The sequence below is a fragment of the Ambystoma mexicanum genome, chromosome 2p, assembly GCF_040938575.1.
Source record: "Ambystoma mexicanum isolate Mex_15411 chromosome 2p, UKY_AmexF1_1, whole genome shotgun sequence".
Classification (NCBI taxonomy): domain Eukaryota; kingdom Metazoa; phylum Chordata; class Amphibia; order Caudata; family Ambystomatidae; genus Ambystoma; species Ambystoma mexicanum.
In genome coordinates this window covers 1,047,005,317-1,047,023,134 of record NC_090923.1, presented here as the reverse complement: position 1 = coordinate 1,047,023,134, position 17,818 = coordinate 1,047,005,317, and the positions used below count along the sequence as shown (strand labels likewise).

Below are 17,818 nucleotides of genomic sequence, written 5' to 3'. Positions count from 1 at the left end.
TTTGCAATACTTTGTCATCCAGCGGCTCCGAAGTAAGCCACAACTAAAAAGGTGGCTCTCAACAAGGGATTTGTGTCACAGCCATTGCTGTAGGCGCAGCTATTACTCTTTCCGCTGCGTAGCTGTACCTGCTTGCACCAGGCGCATGATAGGGCAGTGGGAGGTGTCTGCCCAAAATAATCATTGGGCAGAAACAGCACACTGCCCGCTCACATCAGAGACGCGACACAAATTAAAAAAGCTGCTCCAAGAACCCTTTTAACCCTTTACGTGCCCTTGGCACTGAAGGGTTAAGCGGCACGTTCACTTGATTTGTACAAAGCTTCGTGATTGCATTTTTCATGAAGAAATTGCTCCCTTTTATCGAAGTGCAGTCTAAACGTGGTTGTCAGGATATTTATGATAATGCAAATATCCTTTTACACGTTAAGACATGTGAACGTGGATACTTACTTGTGTGGGTCATTATGTCAATTAAGTGAGCTACGCAATTTTTGGTCTATTTTTCCTTGCGAGGGAGGATTATCACTTTTCTTTTTTTTAATAAAAACACGTTATTTGAGCATTCAGTCAACGTTTACACATCACACATAGCTAAATTGCAACATCATCATGAAATATTCCAGAGGATCAAAACAATAATTTCAGGTCAGGAAAACCTGTATTACTGCCAATAGACCTAAAGAAAAAAGAACAATTGAAGGATAGAACAATAGGAAGGCCATACATTCTATCAACGTTTGTGTCAATTCTATCACACGTGCAATAGCACAGATGTTATGGTGAAATGTCCAGCGATTGCGTAATTCCGGATCAAAAAATGTTGTGATGGGTTCGTCTTCAATGTGTTTCGTGGCATTTGTACTCCTTCATCAGGAATGTATCTCTCAACCTTGGGGCTGATTCTGCAGACCTTGGGCCACTGAAGAGACAGAAATGTAGACATACTTAACAGGAGGCGCATAGAATAAGTGCTTACACATGGATCAAGGCGAATGACTTGAGTCAGTTAGGAAGATGTGTTATATGTGACATTGTAATCTTTTCCTTTGCGTTGCTTCTTCAGTGAGCTGTCCGGGCCCAAGGCTCCAGAAACTTGGCAGGGATCCCTGGGCTGTGACTATCCCCTGGGACCAGGCTTTCGAGAGGCTGGGCGCTTTTCTAACACCAGGTATGTAAAAGTGCTATGTGACCGCTTTTCTAGCCTGTTCAATGAGCACCCAGGTGTGTGAAAGTGCCTTTAAAGACTCCAGTGCTTCTTGGCCGTAGGTTTACTATTTGATCCACGATTCCTACAATAGTCTTGTAAAATGTGTATTTAGTTGTACTTACAATGTTGTCGATGTGTAAACCGGATGAACTCTCAGTCAAGTAGATGAACCTTTCAAAAATTTGACAAACTCGCTGTCAAGTTGATTAACTCTATAAAGTTCATTAACTCGTTTGAAAGTTGAGAAACTGACAATAGAGGTCTCAACATTCACTATTCATTTGACAAGCTCTGCAGTGTCGGAGAGCTGGATTTGAAGGTGGTGAACACTCTTTCAAGTAGAAGAACTAAAAAGTGAAGAACTCACTGTAAAATGGATTCCTTTTCTGTAAAGGTAATAAGACCGCTGCAGAGTTGAGAGAGTCTGTCACCATGCAGTGGACTAACTGTAAGGTTGACGAACTGCTGTAAGGCTCACCAGCTCTCTGCAAAGTTTGCCAACTCTCTGTAACGTTGATGGACGCTGTAGATCTGATGATCTTGGTTATCAACTGGGCACTAGCCATGCGCCATGTCGTTGAAAGATGAAGCTTCTTTTACGATAGCGGTGTTCTCTGAAATCTTTATCTGCCCTTTCACATGGCACGCCCTTCTTTGTGTCTTCTGTGCAGGAGGCCATTATAATTCTGGTCCTAACTGGGACTTCTTAACCCTGCAGCTATGTGAATGGCATATGTTACTATATAGGTGATCTTACAATCTGGTCAATATATTTGTCATTTGTTGTAACTCAGTGAGATTGGTGTGTTGCCTTTTCTTAATTGGCTATTCATTATACTGATCCCTCAATAATGACCTACTACCTGAATGCTGAGAATGTATTTTTTTCTCATATGTCTCTGATGGTCCTGGCCCATCTCTCCGGCCTCATTTGCCTTATTTCAATAGGTTAACGTCAGCTCAGGGTAAGCTGGTTGCAGGGTAGGGGGACTGAGATGGGAATGTGATCTTCTTGGTTGGTTTACAGTGAGATTTGTGTAGATGAGATAAACATCCCTTATTTTGCCTCAAGTCTTCTTTAAACCCAAACATGCATGTTCTTTCTGTTTCATTTTAGTAGGTGTTTTCTCACTAATTACCTCTTTTGAGGTTTTCTCATCCGCTTTTTTGCTGTAATTTCCTACTGCTGTATTTTTTCCAAAATCAACTTTTATTGTCATTTTCACAAAATGAGTAAGCACAACTTTTCCAGTTACAATCAGTAACATGTTTCACTTATAATCAATAACCCACCCACCCTTCCCTTCCCTCAGGCTTCTCATCAATAACTCTTAATGAACTTGCATCTGGGGTCATACTCAAGCAAAACATTCCCCTACCCGGGGGCTTCTTATCAACCACACTTAGTGAAGAAGGGGAGCCGTGCTCCTTCAATTTTGGACTTTGATTCCTCCAGCAGGTGTGTTAGAAATTCCATATCATAAATAGATTGCACCTTCGCAACCCATTCTCTATGTGTGGGAATTTGTTTTCCTTTTCCAAAACTGCACAATGCAGCACCTGGTTGCCACCAACAAAGCACACACCATATGACCACCCTTGTCAAACTCTTCCGCTTCCAATTTTACCCTAAACAATACCATCCACGGGCAGAAGCCCCCCTTTCAATTCCTTTAATCCAGGAGAGGACTTATTTCCAATATGTCTGTATACGGAAACAACCCCACCACATACAGTAGTATTGTCCTCTTGGTTGGCGACATTTGCAACAATGAGAGTCCGTGCTTGAGTACATTTTAGCAAAGGTAGCTGGGGGGTACTACTACCTATGGAGAAGCTTTATCGCCTGCATCCTGTATTGTAAGGAAGCCGTAGAGTGAGACACCTTTCGACACATCTGGGCCCACAATACGATGGGCATCATTACGAGTAACCTGGTCTGGAAAAAATGCGGGTAATTCCGGCTATGGCATTTTTTCCGGACCGGGTTACTGTGACTCTGCTGGTGGTAGTTCAGGCCCCTACCAGCAGAATAATCACTGAAGCACCGGCACCGTTAGCAACGGTGCCGGTGCTTCAGTGTTCCCATTCACATGGAATCCAGTTGGACTCCATGGGAATGGGCACTGACTGTTCCGCTGCCGCCCGTAACATTCCGGGATTACCTGGATACCAGGAGGTGGAAACGGCAATCTCGTAATGAGGCCCATTGTCTATTTCCCCTCTCTAGACCATTCATCCACTTTTTCCTTGCCAGTGGTGGATCAATAGGCTCTGCTAACAGTAGAGCCTTGTACATTCTTGCTATTAAGCCCTTGGATCCCCCATTTCGCGATAACAGTTTTTCAAAGGCAGTCAGGTCTCTCCCTAGGTTCTCCCTCACCTGGTGTCCATGAGTGCCCCCTTGAGCTGCAAGTACCGAAATACAGAGATCCTGCCAATGTGCAGGCATTCTTCTAACTACTCCACCGGGATACATTTGCCCTCCTGCCACATCTGACCCGCTCTATTCAGGCCTGCCCCATGCCACAGCTGAAACTGTAGGGGTTCTGCTATGAGATCTCTCAGCGGGGGGGGGCCTATACGGAACTGAGGGTCATGTAAAGAGCCAACGCGTGTCACCACAGCCACACCAAACGGACCAAAACACAGCCAGCACCGGGTGCTGAACCACCCTCCTCTGGATCTGATTCATGGGCACCCACATCCACTCCCCCAATATATCCGGGGATAAGACTGCATTGTCCATTGCTTCCTGGAGCGAGGGTCTAAATGATTCAGCATAATGCATAATTGGGCCGCCTGATAATACCAACTCAGGTCTGGGAAACCCACCCCCGTCAGTCTGTGGGAGAATTTGTACTCTATATGCAATTCTAGGTTAAGCTACCGCCCAAAGAAATTTTAGGAGGGCCCACTTTACCTCCTCAAGGAAAGCTGGTGGAAGCATAATTGGAAGCATTTGGAAGAGGAACAGGAACTTGGGTGATATCAACATTTTTACGCAGTTTACTCGTGCCATCCATGAATGGGTGGGCCTGCTCCAATGTTGCGTGTCCGATTGTATACTAGCCCAAAGTGGGGGGAAGTTTATCAAGAAGAGATCTGTGAATTCCTTTGATACATCATGGAAGCCTTTTGATTCCACCTGAAATGGTAATTCGACAATATACTCTGTATCCTCAATTGAGAAGTCCCCTTGCGCAATAGAGACAGATTTTTCCACATTCATTTTAAAGCCAGACAGATCCCTGTATCTGGTCAGCCCCGGTAGCAGGCGGGGAATGAATTCCCTCAGGTTAGTAATAAAGAGCAAGGCATCATCAGCAAAGAGGCTGAACTTGTACTCATCACCCCTTATCTTGAACCCCGAGATTCCTGTATCTTCCCTTAATGCAATTGCCCATAGCTCCATGGCCAGCGCATGTAGGAGGGGAGAAAGCAGGAATTCCTGCCTCATTCCCCTCTCTAATGAGAAGGCCTAGGATTCCACATTATTGGCCACTACTTTCGCCCCCGGCTTGGAATAGAGGGGCGGGACCCATTTTGGTCCCATACCAATGGAAGAGAGAACGCCCTTCTAAAAAGCCCAGTTGACCCAGTTGAAAGCCTTTTCGACATCCAGTGAAAGAATCAGGGCGTCCCGCTTCCTTGCTTCCGGTGAATTTAGTATGTGTAGGGTCTTAGTCTTACGCAGATTGTCTGCGCCCTGCCTGTTCAATATGAACCCTGTTTGGTCTGGGTGGATCAGCATGGGCAGGTGGAGCTCCAACCTCGATGTGAGCACCCTTGCTAAGCCCTTGGAGTCCACATTAAGTTTGGGTATGACTGCGATTATAGCTTCAAGAAAGGAAGAAAGTATGTCCCCTGCCCCACTGACAGTAATGAACACTTTGGCTAGCAGCTCTGCCAAACGTTCCTGGTATAGAAGTCAGCAGTAAACCCATATTATCCTGGAGCCTTGCCCATCTTTAGTCTTCTTAATGCAAGAGCCACCTCCTCTCTTGTGATTTCCGCTTTGAGCATTGCCCCCTCCTGTGCCGTTAGCTGTAGCATCGGCAGCTTATCCCCATATTCCTGGAGGCAGTCACCTCCTCGCTGGGAGGTTTGTGAGTAAAGATTCTTGTAGTATTTTCCTAAATAAAATGGGATACTGTCCCTTATTTCCACTAAAGTCCCATCTTTCCGATGTATCTGGTCCACTCTCCTCTCCACCCTGTGTACCCACACCATGTTTGCTAGCAGAGTACCCACTGTCACCCTTCTCGCAGTACTTCTGCTTGGTGTACCTCTTCTTTTTAAACACCTCCACAATCAATACTGAATTTAGCTATTGTAATTTATCCATCATCACGGACAGCAATTCCTACGTATCCCTGCCTTTCATCGTAAGTTGGGCCCTCAGCTCTTCCCACTGTCTGTCTTCTGCTAAGTCCCTCTCTCTTTTTACTGGCCCCTCCGCAATCAGCAAGCCTCTCACCATGGCTTATGGGTACCTTACCTCTATCATTGGTTTAAAAGTGTGCCTTTATCTCTTTTCACTGGAAATCTGTAATGAGTGGGTACCTCATCCATGTATCATTGCAACACCATTGGCAGCCCTCTCCACTTTCCACCCTACAGTAACCATCTTGTAGTGGGACCATGTGACAGCCTCCACCCTGGGGTTAGGTTACGTTATCGACCTGCTCCTGTAGGACCAGTATGAGGTCTATCCTGGTGTCCATGTGATGTGGTGGGGGAAAGAAAGTGTAACGCCTTGCCCATAGAAAATGAGCCCTCCACGTGTGTGTAAAAGATTTGATGTCCTTGCAACTTTTCCTAGACTCTCCCCCCTTCGCCGACCAGCAGTCTAATTCCAGGTCAGCTATCATGTTAAAATCAACCCCCAGGATGGTGGATCCCTTCCCCTACTCCTCCAGGAGTGCGAACACCCTATTCAGGAAACCAATCGGGCCCGTATTGGGTGCATACAGCGTGTCCAATGCAATCAGTGCTCCCTCATATCATCTTATCACCGCCAGAAACCTACCACAAACCCACCCCCCTCTTGATTTGCGTTTCTTTCAATTGAAAGGTTCTCCCCAATAAAATGCCCATCGCTTCCTTCTTGTGGTCTTTTTGTTAGGCCAGTACACCTTTCCAATATCTTTCCCCTTCAATCGACATTCCTTCCCCTGCCTGAAGTGGATCTCCTGTAGGAAGAGAACAGCCAGATGCTTTTTTATGAAACATATTGCATGTTAATGATCGCTTGTTTGGGGAGGTAAGCCCTTTAATGTTGAGGCTAGCAACTTTGATCTCATCCACACCCGTTCTTGCAGAACCCTGTATCATTCCCCGCCTTTGTGAATGGTAAGTAAATTGTAACTAAGCTCCCCAGGCCATTGTATGAGAGAAAAAAAAACTTTCCCGCCCTTCCGTCCCTTCTCCCCTTTTCTCCATAACCTCAAGAATAACATTTGCAACCAAAGTAACTCAATTAGAGTAATGCACCCTCTAAACCTGAGACACTCTGGCTCACCCAGGTCACTAGGCTGGTGTAGAGACCTTCACTGAGCCAATAACATTATTAATCACTCTCGTCATCCCATCATTTTTCATCCCTCCAGGATTAATTACATTCAGTCATGCGTCTTTTGTCATCCGGGGGTCACTGACTGCGAACCCGGGACCTTCCTGGGCCTTGCGCTGCCATCTTTTCTACACCTCTGCGGCTGGGCAAATGCATTTAGAAAATGTTCCCTCAGCTAGCTCTGCCTTTCCTGGCCTTGGGGCGTCTCCTCCCCCTGCAGCTCTCGAAGAAGCGGGACTGCTTCCTCCCCTTGCTTAACCTCATAGTGCTTGCCCTTGTACTCAAAGGAGAGAGCAAATGGGAAACTCCACCGATACCTCACCCCCTCCTCCTGAAGCCACCATGTCAGGGGCCTACATTTCTGGTCATTGTTCTAGCATGTAGGAGAAGTGGTCCTGGAAGATCGTGATTGAGGCTCGTTCTCAGTCCATGGCACCTACTTCTCTGGCTTTTCACAGAATGTCCTCCTTGTCTCTATATTGGTGGCACCTCGCCTCCACTGATCTCGGCCCATCCCTCAACCCTGCTCCTCTGTGCACCCTATCAAAACATATCTCCCTATCATGCTCTGTTGCCAGGAGCTTCTTCAGCACTCGGCCCAAAACATGTTCCAGGTTAATGGGTGATTCATTGTCCGTTGATGGCGGACCCCATATTGGTATGTTATTTCGCCTCTCCCTGTTCTCCACACCATCCAGTTTGCTTCTCACTTCCCTTTCCCTGATTCCCAACTCTTTAATTCGCATTTCCATACCAACATCCGCAATATCCGCCGAGCGCTGACTATGCTCTAAGGCCTCCACTCTGTCTTCCTCTTGCGAAAGATGCTCTGTGACTGCATGCAAAGTCGACTGCACCTCCGCCCTTAAAGCTTTAAGTTACAATAACATTTTTGGACATCTTCCTGTAGGCCGCCCAAGCCCCTCGAGGCTGCCGGCACGCTATCTTTCTTCTCTTTTCCAGCCATTGTGCACCAGTGCTCTTGCCACACTGACCGAATAGGAGGAATGGGTTTTTTCAGGGCCTGCTTCTTCTGGGGGTTGGGCCCCTGCTAACGTCGCTCCAAATCCATCTGCACTTCAGAGAGTGCTCTACCACTTGACAGGGATCTTCTTAAAACTCTTTCAAACTCCAATCTCCTCTCCAGTTGGTGGTGTCCACCAATCAGGGTTAACAGTGATCACTGGGTCCCCTGCATTGATTCAACTATGATCCCAATGTGGGTAGCACAGATTGCTACTCTGATTCACTCCCATCCACGGTCTACCGTGGCCGCCCTGTTTCTCCCTGGGTGTATCCCACCCTGCTGGGTGTGCAGACGTATCTTCTCCTCGCGCTTGTCTCGCAGTACTGCAGGCAATGTGGGACACCTATGATAGGCCGGGCCCAAGATTATTAGTAGGATGCTTAGACAGCCCAGAGCCGTTCCGCCTTCAGTTACGGGCTGTCTGCCCCTCAGGGAGTTCCTATATCCTAGAGCACGTGGGGGCTGTCCTCCGCTTTACAATGGGAAGTGTGTTCACGGTCTGTTGGTGTGCAGACTCCAGCCTCCTGCGCCGACCTGCATGCACTCCTCCTCACTATCAGGCATGGCTCCTGCCAACTCTCCCCTGTACCGTTTAAATCCCCCGGCAGACTCCTTGCTGCTTCAGCCACCGGCAAGATGGTCGCGCGGCGGGCCTCCGCTTGGCTTTCCTCTCTGGTGCTGTACCCCCCCACTGGGATGGGTCACGGCAACCCTGTTTTGCACAGAGGCTACAGGCTCACGGGCCAGCAAGCTTTCATGCTCTGGTGGTTCCAGCCACCATCCACCATGATGGAACATTCCTCGCCCACCCGCAGTGCCGCCCCCTCATCTGCGGGTCCCGAGGCAGAGATTTACCTTCCTGAGGTAGGGAATTTCGCTGGAGTTGCTGGTTGGGGACTGAGCTCTTCTACTACGCGGCCATCTTGCTCCATGACCTTGAGTGGTACCTGCTGTCTTTTTAATACATGTTTTGCATTGGATTCGTTTTTATCTTTATTTTGCCTCAAATTGTGATATTTTACCTATACTGTCAGTCATAGCATATCAATGAAGATTGGAATTGTGAAGATAGTAATCAGGAACACTGAGTTCCTCCTATCTGATCTGCCCCATTACGCTACCTACTCTAGAAGCTGGTTTCCAACTTGTCTTCTACCAACATATTCTCTCTTACAGCGAGGTCCAGGTGAACGTGTACAACTACAGGGAGATCCGCAGATCTGCTAATGTCATGGGCGTCATCCGAGGAAGCGTTGAACCCGGTGAGTGTGTTTTCTATTGATCGCACAATCACTCTCATCACACACGTCTAACATATGATGTGCATAATAAATCTCAATTTCTTTAAAGGCGAGAATCCCCTTCCATGTCAGGGCAAATCCCTAATTTTCTGTCGCCCCTTTTGGGTTGTGGTCACAATCTGTCTCAGGTACAGCAACACAGTGCACCATTAATGACACACACAATCCCTCTGGATTTAGAAAATGGGCTGCATTGTTCCAAATATTAAAAGTCTACATAGTGACATTGGCAGGAAGACCTTTGAATTCTCTCTGCCCATCTAACCTGTGTCTTCTCTGTATTAATTACGAACGGTATAGCAGTAACTGCAGTGCATACCTGCATATATCTACATTATGATGTACTTTAACTCCCTCACTCCAACCCCAGCCATGCCTGCTGGTGTAATTCTGTTCTTGCTGTGGGAGTGGGTCCACCTAGGCCTTAACAGTGACTTGAAAAACCATAGAAAACTCTAAGGGGCTCCTTTTCGAGTTCCCTGACATTCGGCAGTGGGGACCTGTTACGCGTAAACATAGACATAGGCGGTGTGACGATTCAGGGGGTCTCGTAATTTTTCCCTGGAGGGGAGCCATTCCCTCAGAGACTAGGGTGGTGAGCCTGCTATGCAACAACCCCCTTAGAGGTGGTGGAAAGCAGATTCTCACAGGGAGAGACTCCCCTCTTGGGGACATGGACTCCTGTTCGGTCACAGAACTCCCTAAAACCCTTTCTAAGGAGTTACTCACAACATCTAACGAAAACACTCTAATCTTGACAAATCAGTCTCTATCTGTTATTATAATCCCTTTTCTATGAAAATAATACCTTGATGAAGAATAACGTAGGAACAGTGAAGAAGAACCAGCGGTTGGCAGCCAACCCTGCTGGAACAAAGAACATTGACAAGGAGTCACCACTTCTTCATGGAAAGAGGCAAAGGACTATGCGGATACACTGGGGAGGACCTAGCGTTGTATGATAAAGAGAGAAGATGGACAGTGCAAAGGAGAAACAAAACCTGGGAAGTTCAAACATTGGCTGGAGAAGAAGCTGGAGAATGCTGAGGCGATCTGGCGGTACAGGAAGAAGAGGAGCTGAAGGAGAGGGCACAACGACAGCAAGGAGTTAGCTGGCGTGCCTGGGAAGATCCTGCAGGTGGTGGCATGATCCAAGAAGAGTGGACTGTGAGGTTAAATAATTGTGCCATGACCATGCCACAAGTGCTCCATGGAGCCACAGCACAAAGAAAGAAGACGCAGTCGATCTATGCTGTTGTTCCAGAGGAAAGGCCATGGTCCCACGGGAAGAACCGGTTATGCCTACCCAAAGCAGAAGGGGATGGCGCGAGACCCGGGTGGGAAGCAGGCTGACCCGAAAATAAAGAATACTTGGGGACTGATCATACTCATCCCAGTGACAGTAATGATTGTGAATACCGACAAGAACATAATGACTACTCAGAGACCAATCATACTCGTCTCAGTAGCAGTAAAAGTTGTGAATGCCAACAGGAGCATAAAGAATACTCAGAGACCAATTATACTTGTCTCAGTAACAATAAAGTATGTGAATACTGACAAGAGGATAAAGCATACTCAAGGACCAATCATACTCTTCTCAATACCAGCAAATGTTTTTGAACATCAGCAAAAGAGTACAAGATACTTAAGGACCAATCTGGTGCACCTCAATACATGTGAAGGTTGGGAGTGCAGAGACTGTTTACCATAGTTCCACTCAACCAAAATATTATGAAAGTCAAGAAGATGAAGGGGGAGAGACAACCAGTCAAAGTACTAATCAGAAGAGTCCCAATTCTTCTGTACACTTAAGAACCAAAAGAGACTGTCAAAGTACCATATGCCATAAGAGATATCCTGACTACTTTCCGAAGCAGATGGAATCCTACAAAGAGACAATGCAAGATCGAGAAGGATCTAAGATCTGATCATTGTTCATGAATGAAGTAAGGGAAGCACTGGAAGGTTACACCCTCCCTTGAAGAACTGAGACACTTGATAAACCCTGTTATTGAAGGCCATCCCCAGGGGGGAACTGTATGAGCTCTAATACACTGTCCAGGAGAGGGGAGTCATTCTCTTGGACAACTTTTTCCTTTGATTTCTCTTAACTAGTGGTAGGGATAGACTGGGTAGTTTTTGGACTGGAGACAGATCATTGTTTTGGGAGATCACTGACGATGAGCACCCTAGTTACATTCATTTAGGTAGGGAAAACCCTTAGCGATAGGGTTAAGTAGGCATTTTTCTTATTTTTTAAATAAAGTATATTGTTGAAATGCCAACACGTGGTCCGTCTTGTCCTTCTGGCATAGCACAGTGGGTTCCCAATGCCAAAGACCCTCATTTGCACAGTAAAGTGCAAATGTGCAGGGCAAAAGGTGGCTTACAAGCATGTATGCTGCCTTTTGCCCTGTGCTTTTGCACTCCTCCATGCAAAATTGAGTAAACGCTGCCTGTCATGTACGCATCGCAGGCAGCGTTTACAATGGATCTCTAAGGGGTCTGCTTGCTTTTTGCTGGTCGCATAAAGCCGGCAGACCCCATAGGCATCCATAACATTTGCGCTAGCAGGAAAATCCAAGCCAACACAAACGCTGCTGGATTTGTATGATGGTGAGGAAGGGAGGCGGCGGAAATGCAAGTGGCATTCTTATCCTCATCTCCACCATACAAATTACTGAAAATGAGCCGTGACGTAAGAAAAACGCGTGAAAGCCTTATGTAAGGCGTTTATGCATTTTTCCTACATTACAGTACATTGGAAATGTGCCTTGAGATCCCTATGCACACGTTAACCAACCTGTGACGCAAACCTCTCCACATAACCCATTTGGGTTTATGGAGTGGTTTGTTCATGTTTTCTTATCACTAAGTACCATTGTTTACAGCAACTATAACCTATATACAAATCATTTTCACTCGGATTAGATAGCAGTGTGACTGAAAACCATGCTTAGGATTCAAGATCATTTCTGGATGTTAGGCATATCTCAAAACTATATCCCAGTGATGAGGCGTAAAAGGAGAGTAAGGACATTGGCTCACTCAATCATGTTCATATAAAGCAATGAGATATATAGGGGGATATGAAATCCTTTATGAGCAGTTCAACATTCCATGTTTTGGGGTCACATGCGCATATTTAGTGTGAGCACAATCTAAACAGTAGCACACCTTGGGCAGAGGAGTGGGAAGGAGCAGAATTCCTGGGGCGAGGGAGCATAAACCCTCCAGTTACCAGGTTGGTTGTTTTAACAAATGGGCATACCTATTGGCCTGTGTTCCCAGTACCATTCTTTTGGGCTCAGTCATATCAAGAGGGTCAGTTCTCTACCACTACACAGAGAGAGCAGGATGGCTCCCAGAAGGTCACACATCCTTTAAGAGAATGAACAGGTGCTTTGAGAAACCTACGGGTATTCTTCCATGTGGATCCCGGGAAACCTCTATTCAGGTGGCCAGGGGTGGACCATCGCTTTTGGATCCCAACCCTGGGGGTGGACAAGCGAGGGAGGATCACCTGGGTAGAGGCGCCTGGGGTTACACTCAGGGGAATACCCCAGGCGAGACTCGGTATCCCCACGAAATGGTAGGAGAAAGAGAAGAAGTCCCTGAAGCCTTCATTGGATATGCAGGCCCCATTGTCCCTGATAAAAAGGGGAGACATAAGAGGTACAAGTACATGAAACTGGATAAGAAGGAAGATTAAAGGGACAGAGACATGGCGTTAACATTAACATCCCTTTATGCCCCATTAACCCAGACTTGTGCTGGCAGAACAGGATGTCAGGGATAAGGAGTGATCTACCACAAAAGGAAGCCACTCCATTGAGTAAACACAAGACAAGGGGATTCCCCTCTTTCTTCTGTCAATCATGCAATAATGTTTCACTAAATAGACTTACCCTCCAATCTCATTCTATCTTCCACTCCCCCTTTTCAACTGATACTGGGACGAGGAAGAGGCAACCCGGAGTAATGAGGATTACCCATAGAAACAACATAGAAATACAAAGTGAGGCTTACCATCTAACACCTTTGAACGGTCCCACTAATAGAGTCAGGCAAGGTCAGGCACTTTTCCCCAACTGTGCACACCTAGCTCCAATTGACTCACCTGCAAAATAAAAAGGGTGGTTCTGCCAGAAGCATGGAGCGAGCTGGGTTTGCTGGATGGATCCAGGAGGCCAAGGAGCAGACGGCTGCCAGTAGAGGAGCCCAGAAGAATCAGTGGCGTGTGGGATGCTGAGATGCTGGCCTGTTGTATGTGAGGGGCTGCAGCGTGGCGAGGGAGCCGTGGCTCCAGGAAGCTGGAGTGGGGAGGAAGGCTGTCTATTGGCCTTGGTTAGGCTGGTGCTCGTTCCCCTGGGATGTGTGCGAATCCCAGTGGTGTCTGAGGGCCAACCCATTTCACCTGCATGCCGGTGCCGCGCTACTGTTGGTGAGTTTCATGGGATAGAGAGAAAGTCAGTAGCATGCGGGTGGCTGTAGCAGGAGCGCTGTTGCAAGAAGAGTCCAGTGAGTGAAAGCGGGATGAAAGCAAGCGAAAGCTGGAAAGCGGTGAAAGAAAGTAAAGTGAAGCAAGAGAAAGGTAAAATCAAAGTGAAGCAAGCGAAAGCTGGAAAGCTGCGAAAGCAAGTAGAGCGGAATGACAGGTGCTCTAGAGGCGCAGAAGTAATGAAAGATAGCAAAGTGCACTGGCAGCTTGGAAACACCCAAGAATGGGTGTGAGAGAGCCCCGAAAGTAAGGAGAGGGGTGCAAGCGACCTGAATCTTAGAGTCAGCAATGATATAGTAAGAAGGCAAACAGACAGTAAAAAGAGGACGCAAGCAACCCGAAAGTGAGAAAGAGGGTGCAAGCGACCCAAAAGAAATACAGAGAGTGCAAGAGGCACTTTAAAAGGAAAATGAATGTGCAAGAGAACACAGTGAGAAAATAAATGTGCAAGAGAGCACAGTGAAAAGCAAAGAGAAGTGTGCAAGAGGCACGGAAAGGTGGAAAGAAGGTATAAGTGTGCATGACAGAACAAGATGTGCAGGAAGCACAATAAAGTGAAACAGGACAGAGTGAAAGAGGCACAAAGGAGGAAAAGGTGCCAAAGAATGGGGAGAGGTGTTAGAGGTCAGAGTGGTCACGCCTGGGAGGAGGAAAGAACCCGGCATTCTCGAAAGTCTCTGATACTACCCCATGAAAGAACTGTACAGTGAAAGGTACATCTTGATAAGAGGAACTTTTTTTGTTTGTTGAACTTCGTGAGACCAGAGGGGCCTAGGCGTGGGGAAGGGAACCTTAAGAGGCCCACACAAGACATTGTTGAACTTTGTGAAGAAAGACCTGGACTTGGGGAAGGGACCCTTGAGAGGCCTAATAGGAAGAGACATCGTTGAACTTTGTGAGGAGGGGCCTAGGCTTGGGGGAGGGAACCCTAAGAGGCCCACAGGAGACATTGTTGAACTTTGTAAAGAGGGGCCTAGGCTTGAGGAAGAGAATCCTAAAAGGAATGCTAAAACATTGTTGATCTATGTGAAGAGAGGCCTAGACTTGGGGAAGGGAACCCTGAGAGGCCTAACAGGAACTGTGTCTTTTTGTTTGGAACAGGAAAGATCAAAGCTTGGGGAAGGAAACCCCAAGAAACCTCGAGACATTGTGAACTCTATTGACTTACTGCAAGAGCCCTACGTGGAAGGTTCCTAGGGAAACCCTTTTGAGTTGAACCATTTTGAACTGGCAGAACTACACCTATTGGCAAGACTACCTGAAACCAGCTGTGGTTTACATTTCCTTTTGAATCACCATTCTTCCTTTAAGAAGACCCACATCACATTTTGTCAAATAGTGAGTGCACTTAGAGGTTTAGACTCAGACGGATTGTGGTTTTGGACTTTCTGACATTGACAGCCCTTAGAAACATAAGTTGAGGGAACAATCCCTTTAGCGTTAGGGCCAGTTAGGTATTACACCAACCCTGGAACTTTATTAAATAAAGGTGTTGAAACTGTTACCATTGAGTCTGTGTCTCTCTTGATACCATGCCCGTCTCACAGTGCCCATCTTTCTGCCTGCTGTGATCATCATTATCATCATGGTTAGTCTCCTGTAGCCACAGAGGGCAGGAAGTTAGGCAGTGGTTCACATATCCTCTAAGACAGGGGTGTCCAACTCCAGGCCTCGAGGGCCGTAAACCTGATGTGTTTTCAGGATATCCCTCATTAATGTTTATGAGATAAATGTGCATCCATTTAGAATCATAGTATGCAAATCTATTTCATGAATATTAATGAGGCATATCCTGACAATCTGACATTTTTCCACCTCTCAAGCCCTGGAGTTGGACAACCCTGCTCTAAGAGAACGGGTGCCCACCTATTTGTCTGCTGTGATCAGGTGAATAAGATCCATAGAACCCACAAACCATCAAGAGTGCAGGAGGGCAGGGACTAACTCCCTGATTGCAAGGAGAAGGCCCTGGAAGAGATCCCTTATGGGAAGACAACGGTCTGGGGTTATATGGGAAGCCTAATCCTTCCTGGAATTGTCAACACCCCAACTTCAGTGTCTGTCCCAATCCTGAATTCACAAGAGTGTCTCCACCTCGGCTAGCTCTGACAGCTCTCAGCTGTGTCTGGTCTGCCAATCATGATCTCCCTTAGCAACAAACTCGCCCACCTTCTGTCAGCTTCTGGTGCGTGGCCTGCTACCTACTTCACTTTTACTCTTACCACACCTACCCCACATGTCTGGAAACACAAAGCCATGCTTTCATTCTGGTAAGCTACATGATCTGCTCTGAGAACCGGTGTCATTTGCCAGCCTCAACCCCTCCATGTAACACTAGTCACACTTACCAATCTGTGTTACCCATTCGAAGATGCAAACAGATCTAAGCTACACCAAGCATCCATTTACCTCGCAGGACGCAATTGCTTTTGTATCTTATCGATATTTCTTTTGCAGATCGGTATGTGTTGTATGGTAACCACCGAGACAGCTGGGTCCACGGTGCCATCGACCCCAGCAGCGGGACAGCGGTCATGCTGGAGGTAACCAGGGTGCTGGGCAAAAAGCTGAAGGAAGGTGAGCGACTGCCACAGCAATTTAATGTAGTGGTAGATGCAGCGGTAGGATAACAATTGAGCTACTAGTCCGTTTGATATATGATATGATATGATAAGGCATTTGTAACGCGCCTATACACAAGTGTTTCAAGGCGCGACGAGGCAGGGGGGGGAACAAGGGCAGACAGACAACGATCTTACTAGGCCAGGTGTCATTCAGATCGCGCAAGGGCAAGGGTAGAGGGGAAGGGAAAAGTGCATGGGGGAAGGGAGAGGGGAAAGTGCAGTACAGGGTTATAAGCATACAGCATACAGGATAAATAACAAGGGCCAGCTGGTGGCAAGTGCGAGGTAAGTGCAGACAAGTGCTGGGAAGGGGGGCTGTATGGATACAGACACAGTCCCGTAGTGCAGGGGTTGCCGTGGAGGCAGTGCAGGGGAGAGTGGCTGGGCCGAGAACGGTGAATGGCCCAGTTGCAGATTCAGTGCAGTTTCAGTAGTATTAGCAGGGGAGAGGGGGAGAGAAAGCGGAGGCAAAGAGGAAGGTTTTGAGGTGCTTCCGGAACCGGAGGTGGTTCTCCTCAAGTTTCAGGGAGGTAGGGAGGCTGTTCCAGAGGGAGGCCCCTGCAGTGGAAAGAGATCTGCCCCCAACTCGTTGTTTGGAGAAGCGGCTGACCCTGAGGGAGTTGGAGGCGGATGAGCGAAGAGCTCGAGAAGGAAGATATTTAGGAAGAGAGAGTTGAAGGTATTTTGGCCCAAGGCCCCAGACGGCCTTGTGGACAATGCAGAGGGTTTTGAACTTGATCCTCGCAGTCACTGGGAGCCAGTGTAGTGATTTCAGTCCTGGAGAGATACGGTCCCTGGGCTTGAGGCCAAGGACAAGTCTTGCAGTCCTGTTCTGGATGAGTTGCAAAGGGCGGAGAGTAGAGGCGGGCAGATTAAGATAGAGGCTGTTACAGTAGTCCAGCTTAGAGAGAACCAGGGCTCTAGAGACAGTGAGCTTCTGGGGGAAGGAGAGGAAAGGAAGGATACCTCTGAGGAGGTGTAGCTGGTAGTGTGACTTATTAGATACGTCGGATATGTGAGGAGAGAAGGAGAGTGTGGAGTCGAAGATGACCCCAAGGTTTTTTGCCTTGCAGGTAGGAGTAGGAAGAGGGCCCAGAGAGGCCGGCCAGAGAGCAGCAGGGAAGGAGGGAGTGGGAGTGCCGATGAATAGAATCTCAGTCTTACTGGCATTAAGGCAGAGGTCGTTGGCGGCACACCATTCCTGGATAGCAGAAAGACAGTCAGAGATGAGGGAAGGAGAAGAGGAGGCCGAGGGTAGCCTGAAAATGAGTTGGGTATCATCCGCATAGCACTGAAAGTAGGGGCAGAGAGCGGCGATGTGGTGGGCGAGAAGTGCCAGATACTGGTTGAACAGCCAGGGAGAGAGGTTAGATCCCTGGGGGACACCACAGGTAGAGAAGAAGATGTCAGAGAGGAAAGACCCCAGTTGGACCTGGGAGGGTCGATTTGAGAGGAAAGAGGTCAGCCACGTCAGAGCCTGACCAGTGATACCGAGGTTATCACGGAGACGGTTGAGCAGGATGGTATGGTTGACAGTATCAAAGGCAGAAGAGAGATCAAGCAAAATGAGAACACAT

General features: G+C 47.5%; 1 protein-coding gene across 1 annotated transcript in view; it reads left to right on the top strand.

The window, feature by feature from the left end:
* The window catches only part of NAALADL1 (N-acetylated alpha-linked acidic dipeptidase like 1), a 191,676-nt gene that overhangs the window by 97,492 nt on the left and 76,366 nt on the right, over positions 1-17,818 (top strand). Inside the window, exons 7-9 of the mRNA XM_069643069.1 lie at positions 1,067-1,171; positions 8,989-9,074; positions 16,075-16,194. Coding sequence (XP_069499170.1) covers positions 1,067-1,171; positions 8,989-9,074; positions 16,075-16,194 — 311 coding nt within the window. The remainder of the gene's footprint in view (positions 1-1,066; positions 1,172-8,988; positions 9,075-16,074; positions 16,195-17,818) is intronic.